The sequence below is a fragment of the Macrobrachium nipponense genome, chromosome 40, assembly GCF_015104395.2.
Source record: "Macrobrachium nipponense isolate FS-2020 chromosome 40, ASM1510439v2, whole genome shotgun sequence".
Taxonomy (NCBI): Eukaryota; Metazoa; Arthropoda; class Malacostraca; order Decapoda; family Palaemonidae; genus Macrobrachium; species Macrobrachium nipponense.
Window position 1 is genome coordinate 36,632,163 of NC_061101.1, and position 16,229 is coordinate 36,648,391.

Here is a 16,229-nt window from a genome sequence, read left to right on the forward strand (position 1 = left end):
AAACGGGAATTTATGAAGCCATTAAGATAAAACAAATGTCGGTGCAGATAGGATGTGATATAATGTTGAATCGCAGATGCTTCACCATGATCATTATTATTTAGAATAATTTACGGGCACTGATTAGAGTTTTTCTAAATGTGAATGTCGAAATAGAATTGGCAAAATTAATCTTACAAAACTTCACAAAATCTAATAGCGGTTTCAGGGATGAAAGTGAGAATGATTGAAAATATTTCCGTATTGAGCTCAGTTATAAGTCTCTCTTATAAGTGATAAGATTAGTCAGAAAGGAGGAATGAATTATGGTATAGAAAAAGTACAATAAGCATACAGGACATAAAATGTAAGGAAGATATAAAAAATAAAACCCCATTCATTCAGAAAACATTGATTGCCAAGACCATTTTGGTTAAATTGCCTACGTATAACTGATAAAATTTAAGATTCAAAATACCTGAAGCATCATCAGAATCATCTCCTCCAATATCCTGTTCTTCAGTGTCCTTGCGTAATTCCGCCTCTCAGGTCTTTCCTGTGGTTTCACTTTTGCAAATACCTACCCATCTCCAGTGTCCCATCTCTTAGTTACCATTCAAGTGGTCTTGGACTCCCAACACTTCTGGTGCCCTGAGGAACCCAGCTGACACTATCACACTTAAGTCTTCCCTGGGCAGTGCGTAGTATCCAAGCTATCTCCAGCCTCCATCCGTAATTATAATAAATTATCATTTCAGTTTGGAACTTCGGTAGTTTCCCCGCATAATCTCATTTCTAATTCTACCTTGCTATCTGACACCTAACATTCTTCTTAAAGTTTTGTTCTCAAAACGACAAAATCTTAAGGTATAGTTTGAGTGTCGTACCTCGAGATCGTGCAAGACTTTGGTGCCTAGCATCAGCCCATTTGGTATCTGAATCTTATGCACCCTGCCCAATGTCTTATTTGCCCTTTTTAGGCTTTTATTAAATTCGTACCTGAGACAACCAGTATTGGATATCATTATTCCTGAATATTTGAAAGATTTAACCTCATTAATCCTGTATGTATACTCTTTTCTGAATTTTTCCAGTTTTTCTCAAGTTTGACCTCACGTCCCATCTATGCATTTATATGATACGTTTTAACATTGCAAATCTTTTATTTATTTATTTATTTATCTTATCTTTTTTTTTTTTTGTTTATTTTTATTATTTATTTTTTTTTTATTTATTTTATTAATTTATTTTTTTTTTTTTTTTTTTTTTTTTTGCTTGAAAATTAAAAGAAAACATCATCTACATATTCGTAATCATGTTAAGATTTTACCGCTACTCCAGTTGAAGCCTTTCTACCGTCGCGACAATTACTTCTCCGTAGAATCCTTGAAAAGGGTAAAGTATTTATTGCAAATTTCATTTGATAACACTCCATCAGCATTAGCATTTTACTACTACGTTCAAGGATACATACGATTAATTTTGCATATTGACGGGGATTACCAAGGTGACCTTCGATATATTGGTCTGTGGACGTTGCCAAATGCATTCTGATAACCAACAAAAACTACCAGTAGGTAAGTTTTAAATTCTAAATACTGCTCTATAGTATGTATTTGAATCAGAAACAAAACTAGGAAACGGAAAACACTGGGCTGTGATGTAATAAACCTCAGAGATGGTTACAGCTGAAAATAACGTGACGCTTTGTATACAAACTAGACTGTTTTGCCGAATATGGAATGCGGAGACACGGCCTATTGGTTAGGATTTGGGAGACATTGCAAAGTTACCAAAAAAGTGACCTCTGGTTGTGGTAATTATAGGAGCACAACAAATACACCGGTCTTGAAGAAAATGTGTCTTGTGCTCACTCTCAGTAGGCTGGCAGAAAAAATTGGTAACATGAATAAACTAGTTTTAGATAAAGCAGTAGTTACCCAACCCAAAATATTTGTATTGTGAAAAATACGCTTGCATTAAAATAAACGATGTGGCTCTTTTATGAAGAGTTGAGAATTTCCCCCCAAAATAATGCTTAATATTGGAATACTCTGGTCTTCTTGAGTGAGTATATATCAGCTGTAACCTAATGAATGAGTTACTGGCTTATGATGCTTTTAAGATGCTGGGATCGTTCCTCGACGCGTGCGTCACATCACGACAGTTGTATGAGCATTCATAAACCAGAACGACCTTGAATCATGATGGGTCTCGTCCTTGATGACAGGTAAAACACTCGGTAAAAGTAAACGCTTTTGCCAAACACTTTCGTTAACCTAGTTAGGATACAAGGCATCTTTTCCTCTCTCTCTCTCTCTCTCTCTCTTCTCTCTCTCTCTCTCTCTCTCTCTCTCTCTCTCTCTCAATAAAAATAACTGTTCATGCTGTATTTAAAATTATACTCTTGTATTCCTATCAATATACTAATTTTTTTTTAGAGAGAATGTGATTCAGTGTTTCTGTTCACTAGAGATATGCCTGTCATTGGATAGCTAAGTAGAATATGGTTTGAAATTGGTTAGGGCATTTTCGAATATTAATTTCTTTCCTGACAAACGAATATGTAAAGAAATGAAATGTTATACATAGATACAACAGATGGTAAGACCGGCTATTAAACTGAACCATATATCAGTGTTGCACTATATGGACGTCCTGATAGCCTGTCTGTGGAACTTATCTCTTTATGAAAATATAAAGTAATTCCAACACTACTTGACAAGTCATGTAGAGTATTTGTTAAATAAAAATGAAGTTATCATAACGGCCTGATTAATGCAATTTTAAACATAAGGACGGGGTCGTGCGCATCTCATCGTTTCTCGATAAATAGCAAATAGTTTTCCATGTGTTTTAGATTTTTTTTTTTTTACTTTAAAAACTTTCGATTGGAGCAAGATCATACTGGAGTTCCATCTAACAGTGGTCCATCTTACATGAATTCTCCGGTTTAGAATTCGTGATTTTCACTTTGGCCCGGTAGTCCTCTTCACTGATATCCGAGGACCGAAGATCTTTTCCTTGGTGGATTTCTTAAACGAAAATCATTTTATGCCTGGTGGTTTATTTCACGTTTGTCTTATGGGACTTAATCCACCTTGATTTATGCTTTGCATTTTTACAATATAAAATTTCCCCGTGCTCATTGCCTTTTGTTCCTAAAAATAATTTGTTTACTCTTAAAAATAAACCGCGACGATAAATTCAAACACTGTCAGGTTATTCAATAATAATAAGCTAAACTTAGTTTTTTAAAACTTTCCTATTAGCTACTAAATAGCAGTTTCATTAATATTGCGGAGTACACTCCTCATAAGGCCAACTCCGACGCTTTTCATATCGACAGACTTAAATTATGTCTAATATTTTGTTTTCCAAGCGCTAGACTTGTTGATGTGTACTGGAGACACATGATTGGCCCGAAAAGGCAACTATTTAATTTATAAAACATTTATTTGTACCCAAGTTTCTTGTTCGTGGTATTGGGATAAGCATTCACCCCCCTCCCCCCTTGTACATTGCTACCCAGCGTTTCACTTTCATCATAAAATCATCAGATGCCGCTTCATGAACAACCGATTACAGTTATATACTTGGTACACTCCATGCCATGTCCTCCAGTCCCACTGTATCATACAGTACCTACAAGTCTTTACGTCCTTAATCTCAAGTACAAATGCGTGGCGCACCCTACCCAGCCACTTAGTATGACAAGATGTCACCATACTGCGAAATCTTGCTCGTCATTCCGTGAACTCATCACGTCTTTTTACCGATCAGCTGTTACTCTTACCACATACTCTATGTTTATTTATGGGCATGAAATGCGCGTGCGTATAAAATAAAGATGCTTACTGTAGCTGATCCATGGCATTGGAGAGGTCCGATAGAAGTTACATCACTGCCCATCACTACGTGAGCACAATGGCAATGACTTGGGGTTGTATTCCCATTTAAGAATTTGGGCGCTTATCGCATTGTGCTCGCTTGCTTGAGATTATAACCCAGGATTATCAAGGGTTGATGAACGAAAGTGAAATATCCTGTTTGTGGGTGGGGGTGGGGGGCAGTCATTATCATTAAACAGTAGACGAACAAACAGGTATTAATACAAATCAGACATGCTAACTGAAAGTAAACATTATGTTCCAAATTCATCTATATATATAAAGAGAGAGGAGAGAGAGTTTTAATGAATATACTTGATGAGAAAAGTATATATATTATTATTCATAGAATAAACAGTACGTTAACAGACATAATGTTACCTAATACGATATATCTTTGTCCTGAATGGAATCCATCAGGTAAAGATCGACCTTGTGATGTTCCTTCCCGTGATTACACTCGTGATCTGTTCCATAGATAAGGGCAACTTCCTTCAAGATGTTTTCTCTCCACTGAGCAAGAGAAATGTGTACCCGTTTCACGTCCTGCCTTTCAGTTGCCTGCTTCCTCGTGTACGAGTTTTATAGCTTCGCTCTGACAAATCATTCTTCTGCACTGAAAAGCATTTCTGTAAGCGACGAAGGAGGGGCATAAGGCAGCAATTGTTTAAAAGCCTCGTTTTCACTTCCATTGCGTGGCGTGGGGCATTATCCTTGAGAGAATTGCTCTTTCTTCTTAAGGTATCATGGATTTCAAGTTATTAACGTTATCATTATCGCCTGCAGTGCCCTGCCACGGAAAAACCATCTGAAATTCCCCCGCTTATGTCTTTCTTTTGCTTTATCCTCAACAACAAACATCCGCCCATCTCCAGTCTTCTGTCGAAGTATTCTCATTCATGTATAGATCTGGAAAAATCCTCGAATATTCTGAATCCTCCGTGAGCCCTGCTAACACTTTCTGCCTCCCTTTCATCACTATTTCATCTAATGCCAGATTTCATTCATTTCCATTAAAGTATAATTCCTAGTTCTGTCCTGTCATCTGGCTCTTAAATAATCTTTAAACTTTATACTCAAACCAAACAAAATCTTTTAAGTTATATAGCCTTATTATCATGCCATGATGCATGTCCGTCAAGTAATACAGATTCAACTATACTAATATGTCCCAGTATTTCATTAAAAGAGATTGATTGAGATTGATGCAAAAATGTACATGGCGTGACAACAGCTTAGGTCATCGACGGCGTTAGAAGAGATTAATGTACTTCCTTGATACTAGTCCAGTCCTCATTGATGACCTTCACCTCTTCCCAGTGTTCATCTTCAAGAAGCTTTGTTGTGTTAGACCCAGATACTCTATCAGCTTTTTATTGAGTGCTTGTTATAGCAGTTCTAGTGTGGCAGTGACAAGTTTGTGATCAAGTGAGCCCTCTTAGGTCCTAAGCATTCTTTTTCTTTCTCGATTAATGGATATGAAATCTAGCTGGCTTCTGTGACTGCGATCTGTATTTATGAATGTCCTTACTCTTCTTACCAACTTTTCGATTTATGTCGCCATCAACAATATTCAATTCTCTTCCTGGTATTTCATCTATAATATTCTGAGTTCTCATATAGAATTTTGTTATTTCTTCATGGAGTTCATTTTGTTGATAAATAGCATACCTACTCCATTTTTCCTATTGATTCAGGCGTTCGTACCCAGAGTTTGGGTACCAAATCATGGTACTGCCAGAAGGGCAATTTGTCAACCTTATGTTGACAATTTGATTAAAATACGTCTCCCAACTGGAGCTGCTCCGTATTAACTTTTACATGATGCATATTGAAGCCTGTGTCACAAGTCAAGATATACTAATATATACGCCAGCGTCATTTCACATTCAGTCTTCATACTGCTCTCACAGTTGCTGAATACAGATAAAATTGCCGTTGAAACAATATCGTGAGCTTCCTTTACGGGTCAAGTTAACCATCCAAGCCTCGTGCAGTCATGGAATCCGAAACGTGTGGGATGATTGGCCAAGCCAAGGTTCTCGCACCTATTCATTCTCTTCACTGTCATGCAAGGATTAGATACTAGCATCATAACAGTTACCATCGACCAATTGAATGTGGCCAAACAAATCATCTTCCAGTTGCAGTGAAATTTCGAACGAACTGAGTGTGCTCTGATCCGACTGACATTCAGAGTTAGGGCGGTTTCCACGAGTGTTCCTGAGTTCGGTCTTCATATTACTGAATGAATACGATCACGACAAGCAACAGCAGGTGCGCATCCCATGGTGAGTGGGCTGTCGAGACTGAACAGCCTTGTTGTGGAAATCCCCTGTCGATGTCAGTTACCTTCAACATTCCCTAATTGTCGGAAATGACAAATTTAACGTTTCCATGCCCTGTGTGAATAGTGCGGACCGTGTATGCTATGATTTATATTCCACGCAATATAAACAAAACAAAACAAAAAATCACGGAAAAAAAAAAGTTTTGACAGTGAGGATATATATTCCGCATGAAGTTTCTCGAAAACAAATAGGTTTTAAATATGTTCCATATTACCTGTGATCATAGTTCGACAATTTGATTATTCTATTGGACCGTTTCCCTATTTCCGGAATGTTGCCTCTGAAACTATGAATGCCGTGAATGGATGCTTCCGAATCGTACAGGTTTTTGAAATACTAATAACTGGCTTCATAATACAGAGTTGATATGAAATGGAGGGGGGACTATAGGAGATTCACATCAACCGTGCATTTGATGTCTAGGCCAGTCCCTTACGACGCTCCTGATTGGCTGTTGCTAAGCCAAAGACAGGGCTGGAAACTCTCAGTCTCTCTCGAGAGTTCACATGGGTAGGATCTATGTTCAACCTCTCCTGAGTTATACGTCTTTCAGGAGAGGTGGAACATACATCCTGCCTATGTAAACTCTCGAGAGAGACACCCTGTTTGGCTTATCAACAGCCAATCAGGAGCGTCGTAAGGGACTGGCCTAGACATCAAATGCACGGTTGATGTGAATCTTCTATAGTTATGCATGTTTTGCATATTTCCGAAATGAGGCAGAATGGGGAAAATCTAATGAAAAAGGATGTATTCAAACACATTCTTTGTTACGAAGCTAAGACTTGAGGTGATAGAAGATATTCACATCGAAGCGCACTAGAAACTATGACGAAAACTGAAAACCAAGTTGATGTCCCATAATCTAAGATTTTTCTGGCGTATTTGTGTAGGGAAAAAACTATATCGTGATTCTGGCGAGCCTCACAAGAAGGCAATAAAATTAATCGAAAAAAAAGATATTTCAGCGGTTTGTGACATATATATACTATATATAGATTTCAGCAGTTTGCGAGAAATATATAATATATATATATATATAAATATATATATATATATATATATATATATATATATATATATATATATATTGGGGCGCCAGAAATGGTAGAGCCTTCCCGTGATATATATATATATATGTATATATATATATATATATATATATATATATATATATATATATATATATATACAGATATATATATATAATATATATATATATATATATATATATATCTATATATATATATATATATATATATATATATATATATATCTATATATATATATATATATATATAGATATATAAATATATATATACGTGTATGTATATATATATTATATACATATATATGCTATAAAATAAAGAGAAACGAGGAGGGAATCTACAAGGCCTTTCAACTTATTGTCCTTTACTTTGTCTTTATTTGCATATTCATCACGTTCCATATTTTCGTGATTCAGTTATAAATATACATGTATATATAAATATATACTTTTATGTATATATATAATAAATATATATACATAGATATCTGTATGTATGATATATATGTGCGTCTGTGTGTAAACGTGTGTGCGTGCTCAATTTTTTTTTTTTTTTTTTTTTTTGTGAGAGAGAGAAATGGAGACTGGAGGAAGCGAACATGATCCTCGTAATTATCAATGAATCATTGCTAATTTGAGGAAACCAGCTTGGCTTATCTGCAAGGCTTATTTTTCTCATTGTTTATGAGAATAATTAGCGGGTCTCAGGGTCTGCCATAGCTGTGATACTCTCTCTCTCTCTCTCTCTCTCTCTCTCTCTCTCTCTCTCTCTCTCTCTCTCTCGATCCCAGGATGTATCTGCAGATGTGAGACAGATCATCAGTAGATCAGACGTGAAGTAACCGGTGTCGTGTGTACGGGTAATTGATTGATTGGTTTGTGGTTACTGAAAGTGACGGGCATCGTGTGACGTGTAAAGTGACAATTTTATAGACCGCACTAGATGAGATTAACCCTCTTTTTAGGCATCGTCATGCTGAATATCATTTTATTTTTTAATTATTAAAATCCAGATCATTTAAATCTCCTGACGCAGTGTTCCTCTCTTTCCCCGTTCACAGATGTTGCTTCGATAAGAGGAGCCATTAAGGAGAGGAGGACGTGGTAGAAGATAAGAGAATCCCTCGAGAGAGAGAAAAAGAAGAAGATAGGGAGAAGAGAGAAAAAGAGATGATGCGTCGCTCCCTCAGGTGGATGGTGTGCGCCGCTGGATGGGTGGCCGTCATCTACACCTTCTTCATCGCCTTCGTCACCCTCGTCAGCCTGACGGACCCCAGCCTCATGAAGCAGGCGTCCAATGATCAGGTAAGGGAAAGGAACGATTGTTTTGTGGTCTTTCCTTCGCTTCTATTTCATATTTCTGTTTCAGGGGGAAACAGTGGGAGAGCATTTTGGAGCAAAGGCTGAGAAGTGAGTTTTGGGTTTTATGGAGCAGAGAACGAAATTTGCTGATTCACTCCGCGAAATTGTGCCGAAATAACTTCATTAAATTTACTGGCGCATTAAGCTGTTATTCTTTCGTATCTTGATAAAAGAAAACAGTAGGGCATTAGGTCAAAACATAAGGTAGGTACAGTAGTTTTAAGTTTGAAATAGGTAGCATAACCCTCCCACACAAGGGCTGCGATCTAGGCTTATCTACGCACATACACCGCGCTGTTCGGAAACAGATATAAACTTGTAGCTAGACTATGTCACCTTTGTTTATATTTAGGAGACTATTGTGAAGGGCCGAAACTCTCCTTGTTTCATGTCGGTTTATTCGATTATTTAACGGATCAGCTGGAAGTCAAAGGCATTGCTGTCCAAACGTGGCCAACGTTTTTCAAGATGTATTTTATTCGAAAATTGTCCTTTGACTGAACTCGGTAACAAGTAAAAAATGCGCCGGTATGAACTGCAGCCCATGAAACGTTCGGCCACGGCCCGTTGGTGACCTTTCCTATAGAGTTTCCAAAGCACGGCCATGGCTAACTTTAACCTTAACTAAAATTAAAATTACTGAGGCTAGAGGGCTGCAATTTGGTATGTTTGATGATTGTAGGGTGGATGATCAACATACCAATTTGCAGTCCTCTAGCCTCTGTAGTTTTTAAGATCTGAGGGCGGACAGAAAATTGCGGACGGACAGACAAAGCCATCGCAATAGTCTACTTTTACAGAAAACTAAAAACTACTATTACATAACATGGGGTGCCTAGACCCCAGTTAAAGATGAGAGAGGCAATGATTAGCAAAGGAGAGGGAGGTTGTAAAAGAATAACCTTGCAGAGGGCAATAATAGGCTGAGGCAGAAGTGAAGAAAAAGTGATAATTAACTTTGCCTCTTCCAGACCAGTTCATAAATCCGGTTAAGGGAATTTATAGGGAGTAATTAAGGAAGGAAGGAAGGAAACGCTGGGTGCATCTTAATTGTTGTTTGGGCGTAGGCGCGAAGTGTGTTGGAGCCTTCTGATAGAGAAATGTACAGAATATCCAATGAAATGACTGAGGAGTATGAGCATGGCTGTATGTAAAGACCAACTTAATATTAGGATCGAGAGATAACAAGTTGTTTAAGTGTGTGGTAGTAAATAACTTTGAGAAAACGAAGCGAAGCGTGGCGGCATTTTAGGACAAAGGAAGGGGTCAAGATTCCCCCAGTAGAGGAAACTGAACTAGTAATAAGTGTTAGCGGGCAACGTGGCATTTAGGAAGAAATAAACAGCACTTACATATAATACAACTTCGCTGAAAGACTGGAGTCATTGGTAACTGGGCAGGGAAGACTGGATGAGGAGGGAGTTATGAGAGGAAAAAAAAGATTATAGCGTAGCAGGAGGCGGAAGAGAAATGTCAACAGAAGGAAAGGAGTGACGGGAAACTAGTAGCAGCTTGTGAGGGGTAACTTAGGCTGAGTTCAGGAATAGCTGAGTTAAGATACGTATCTCGTTAAGTAATAAGTTAGAATGGTGAGGCAACTAAATATGGTTAGGGAAAGGAAAAGGATAATAAGTAAAAAAAGCAAATTCGTAGTTCGTTGTAAGGAGTAACTTGGGCTGAGTCCAGGAATAGCTCAGCAAAGATTTTTAGTTAAGTAATAATGTTAGAATGTTGAAAGGCTTTAGAATTAACGGGGAAAGAAAAGGGATAATAAGTAACGTAACAGAAGCAAAATAATGAAGAGGAACTTACCAGAGGAAAGGCACGTGGAGTGAATTAGCAAGTGGAATTATATAATGGCAACTTGTAGGAGATACGGAATAATTAGTCTGTGATGCGTATGATTCGCGTATAATTCAGTAGATGCTGAGTTACACATAACAACAACTTTCAGTATATTATGATAATCCAGTGTTCTCTCTCTCTCTCTCTCTCTCTCTCTCTGTCTCTCTCTCTCTTCGCTGTCTCCCGAGTTCGGTAGAGGAGACTTTCGACATTGGTGCGTGTTTTTTTAGTTTTCTGTAAAAAAAAAAGAAAATTGAAATGGCTTTGTCTGCCCGTCTACACTTTTTCTGTCCTCCCTCAGATCTTAAAAACTGCTGAGGATAGAGGTCTGGAAATTCGTATGTTGATCATCCACCCTCCAATCATTAAACATACCAAATTGCAGCCCTCTAGCCTCAATAGATTTGATTTTACTTAAGGTTAAAATCAGCCATAATCGTTCGTCTGACAATATAGGACAGGCTACCACCAGGCCGTGGCTGAAAGCTTCATGGGCTGTAGCTCATACAGAATTATACCGAGGCCACCGAAAGATAGATCTAGTTTGTACAGGTGTATATATATATATATCTATATATATATATATATATGATATATATATATATATTACATATATATTATATATATATATATATATATATATATATATGTATATGTATATATATTTATATATCTATAATATAGATATTATTATATACCTAATACGCTGTACAGAAAACTAGATTGCGCCGACGAACCTTCGGCACATATTTTACTTGGTTTTTTCTTGCCGAAGGTGACCTGTGTGTGTAATCAGGCTGATAATGCATCGACATTTCATCGTGATATTTTGGCTCATATTAATAAACCTATTTGAATAAGACTAAATAGTAACTGTTTGAGAAGGGAAGTCATAGCGTGCAGTACGAGAACTGTGGCGCGAATATTTTTACCTTCTCCTAATGGTAATTGACGTAAATACGCCTATGTGGCGTGGTCGGTGTGGTGTTGGAGTGCCACCTCGTTGGCATCGAGTTCGATTCTCGGACATTCCATTGAGATATGAGAGATGTGCATTTCTGGTGATAGAAGTTCACTCTCGACGTGGTTCGGAAGTCACGTAAAGCTGTTGGTCCCGTCGCTGAATAACCACTGGTTCCATGCAACGTAAAAACACCGTACAAACCATCTACGAATTGTTTTTTCTGCAAATTTACTTGTATCTTCAGGTGTGGTGTCTCTGCTGGGCCATATTTTCTTATGGACGTCCCAATCTGTAAATTAGGAAATCATATTTAACCCGAGTGTGGAGCAGGTTGATCCCGTGCAGCAATCTACCTTTTAGAATTATAACCAGACTAGGCCCTAACTTTCAGCCTATCAGTACAACTACAACTTTATTTTATAGCTAAATGAATAAAAATGATGTGTATGTAAACTTAAGGCATACGTTGATGACGTCATTTACTAAAGGAAAAGGAAGTCTCGCCTTGAACAATTTACTTGAGCTTTGCATTTTCAGGTAGATTACCAAAGCAGTCAAACACTAACTTAGCTGTCGCAATAATAACACCATGGGTGTTGGGGGTTGGGGGGGAGTGGGGGGTGGGGGGGGGCAGCCACAGAGTTTGATGGCTAGCAGGGACTGATTCTAGCGTTGACTTAGAAAATTATAGGTAACAGTTTGTCCAGTTTAACGACTAACCAGTCATCGAATTTTATATAATGCCACAGGAATATCTATAATAATAATAAAATCCGGGTGGATTTTGTTTTTCCTTCTCCTTCCCCCCCGGATGATAGTAAGGGAGACTTGACACATTTACCCACCCCCTGCAATCTTGTTTGTCCGCCCTGGGTGGGCGGGTAGTTAGGGAATCGGGAGGGGTTGGGGAGACAGCAGTGCCGGGTTCCAGCGCCCATCATATATATATATATATATATGTGTGTGTGTGTGTGTGTGTGTAGTGTGTGTGTATGTGCGTGTGTGTGTGTGTGCACATTGTACATATAATCTATGCACGTAAAATAAATATATATACATATATATATATATATATATATATATATATATATATATATTTATATATATTTATGTATGTATGTATGAACAAAGTTACAGTCACGAAGGAAATTGAAGCACTGGAGGTGCTGTGAGTCTTGGTAATAAGACGAAAGTACTTGGCATCTCCAGTGTTCCGGATTTAAGTTGCAAGTTTTTCTCGGAATCTGTATTAAGTGTATCGATTTAAATTAATATGCGTGAACACATTGGAAATATGTCTCATATTCCCGTCTCACACTCAGACTGTCTTATAAAACGTACAGAAATTCAGTCGCGAAGAACCCTCTTACTTTTCTTACAGACGACAAATACGTATCGAGGCTGAAGTGAGTCGATTGAACTCAAGAAGAAGACTCGGCAAGAGCAGAAATTATGGGCAATGGTGTGTGAGCGCCGCATTGGCGCTAATGCTTCTTCTCTTCTCAGGACTGACAAATTCTAAGGGTGCTGCTCTGATTTCATGTTAGTGCTTCCATTGTTATTGCATCAGAGTCTGTGACTGAAGGATTTTTTTCTACTTGGCTGTTTGTTCGTGCTGAAATATGCGTGCAAGTTATATATATATATATATATATTATATACATATATATATAGTATATATATATATATATACATACATACTGTGCTTTGAGGTCAAGTATTCTACAAACAGTAAAATGTGGCTATTAGATCTAAAGATTAAGAATGTGTCATGGACATATCACCTGTACACCAGAGGTTTGAAATCTTCGGGACATTCATTCAACCATTCTTCTTCATAATGAGCGAGGAAAGCATTGGCTAGTGTTGGTCCTAATGGGTTACCCATTGCAAGGCCGTCTACCTGTTTATATACCTCCTCGTTAAACATAAAGAAACAATCACTTACGGCTAGTGATAACAACTGATGAAACTGTTGTTAAGAAAACTTTTCTATTTTATCGGCATCTTTAAACAAATCATTAACGCATATGTCAATTGTTTCCTTTAAGGGTATGTTAGTAAACAGATTTAATGTCAAAACTGGCCATTACACATTGCTCATAATTCACTTCACAAATTTCCTTTACAAAAGTAAACGAGTCCTTACACTGTACTGGTTGGAGGTGATCGGTGTTAGGATGGGTACCAAAAATGTCGCTAACTTATAGTTAAATGTACCAATAGCAGACATTATTGGCCTTAAAGGGCAATCTTCTTTATGGACCTTAGATAAACCGTATAAAATACCTGGTTTTGAGCCTAACGTGAAAAGCCTAGAATAAAGAGAATCAACAACACCTTCAGCTTTCAATTTTCTTAAAAACCTGTTTATCTTCTCTTCCTTGTTTAGAGTAGTTTAAAGAATATTATCTTTAACAGATTGGAATTTGGTATGATCACTCAGTGCACTAAGCATTTTTTAAGTATAATTATCCTTGTTCATTAAAACTACCCCATTACTTTTATCTGGCTTCAAAACTACCACAGGTCTATGCTTGCCAAATCTATACCTGTCATAAAATGAAGAAAAAACGCTGGATGCTCCAGTGAGCACTTGAAAAACTCAAAACCCTTATTGTCCATATAATATATATATATATATATATATATATATATATATATATATATATATATATATATAGTATATATATACTATATATATATAATGAATATATATATATATATAATACTATATATATGTCTATACAATATATATATGTATATATATATATATATATATATATATATATATATATATATATATATATATAAAAAATAGAGAGAGAGAGAAGAGAGAGAGAGAGGCGAGAGAGAGAGAGAGAGAGAGAGATAGGCAGAGGAGGATATATGCACATATGTATGGCTTATATGTTTGTGCTCATAAATGTATACATACATTCATAAACTAAAGTCATAATAGTTGTAGTTGGATACATAGCATGTGATTACTTCATGCCATGCTCTTACGTAAGTGGTGACCTACTGGGAAGACGGATCACCACAGTGACAAACTGAAATGAAGGGAAGTAACAGTGACGAAGCGAAAGGGATTTTTTTTCTCTTTCGAAGAAGCTTCGAGGAAAGAGAGTCAACGCCGTTGAATTCTTTCTTTAGCTCAAATTGTGTATCTCTTTTCTCATGCGTTGAATTTCCTACCTGGTCTATTAATTCATGTCATGTTCCGTTAAATATGACGTTATCCTTGTACCCGGTGACTCTCCTTTTACTGGGTACTAGTTTTTCTTTTCGCCCGTTCATCTGGGGACTTCTTATTCAGACGAACATTACACGTCTTGATCAACCAATCAGTCAACCTTCACCTCCTTATCACAGGTGGTTTATACACACACACATATACATATATATATATATAAATATATATATATATATTATATAATATCTATTATATATGTGTATATATATATATATATATAGATATATATATATATATATATATGTTTGTGTGTTTGTGTGTGTGTGGTTGTATGTGTTTGTGTGCCATGTGTTATATATATATATCTATATATATATATCTTATTATTATAATATATATATATGGTAATCTCTTAGGCACGAAGATATAGTAATTCAGTTGTATTCCATACTAGGAAAATGAAAAAGGTATGTCCCAGAAAAGGCCCAACAGTTTCGTCCTCCAAGAAGAGGTCCATTGGAGGACGAAAACTGTGGGCATTTTCTGAGACATACTTTTTTAATTTTCCTGTGTGGGAATACAACTGTATATATATATATATAGTATATATATATATACATATATATATATATATATATATATATATTATATATATATGTGTGTGTGTGTGTGTATTGTTAGGTATGACTTGGCAATGCAGCCAGTTTTCCATACGTATTTTCTTTTCTGTCTCTGACACACAAAAGGGGCGGCAATGTAAGGGACCCTTATGAGTTGAATATAGAATTTAGGCCAAAGGCCAATCGCTGGGACCTATGAGGTCATTCCGCGTTGAAATGAAAATTGACTGTAAAAAGTTTGAAAGGCGTAACAGGAGGAAAACCTCGCAGTTGCACTATGAATCATGTGTTAAGAGAGGGTGGAAAGAGAATATGAAAGGAGGTACAGTAAAATGAACGAAAGTGGTTGCAGCTAGGGGCGAAGGCACGCTGTAAAGAACCTCAAGTAATGCCTACAGTGCACTGCATGAGGTCCACTTACGGCACTAAATCCCTATGGGGCGAATCCTTGTGGGATTAAAATATAGTCATTTGAATGTCCCTTAAGTCTTCAAGAATCTTAGGCTATATCTAATAGCGATAAAAGTATTACCGCAGCAGCGCTAGTAATAGCAATTGCTGATTGGTCGGGCTTTCACTTTCCCTCCTTTATGACTTCATCTTAGTTAATCTGCGTTTTTTTTGGTGTGTGTGTGTGTGTATGTGATGATTGATAAATCATCTCAGATGCTGAATTTAATAGCTTGACGCCGATTGGTGGCCATACAGTTAGTGTTATTATTATTATATCTTACGTGATGCCATATTCCGTATTTCATAGTATCTACAGTTTTAGGTATATCAACTTTTGATGTGTTAAGACCATTTCATTATTACATCATTGGGAATTCCTTCATAGCCGCGATAATCACGCAGATACAGTTCGAGGAACTTCTGTTTTCCCCAAGTCTATTAGCTACTCTTATGTAGACAATTCTCAGAATGAAACAATGGAGGAAAGGCACCTACACTAACACTATTATTGATATATTAGT

The 16,229-nt window shown here is 36.9% G+C and overlaps 1 protein-coding gene across 5 annotated transcripts in view; it reads left to right on the top strand.

Annotated features, from left to right (window-relative positions):
• The window catches only part of LOC135212084 (WSCD family member AGAP003962-like), an 885,772-nt gene that overhangs the window by 769,459 nt on the left and 100,084 nt on the right, over nucleotides 1-16,229 (top strand). For all 5 annotated transcript variants that reach the window (XM_064245455.1, XM_064245451.1, XM_064245453.1 and 2 more), the window contains one exon: nucleotides 8,330-8,573. In XM_064245455.1, coding sequence (XP_064101525.1) covers nucleotides 8,439-8,573 — 135 coding nt within the window. In that variant the 5' untranslated portion in view covers nucleotides 8,330-8,438. The remainder of the gene's footprint in view (nucleotides 1-8,329; nucleotides 8,574-16,229) is intronic.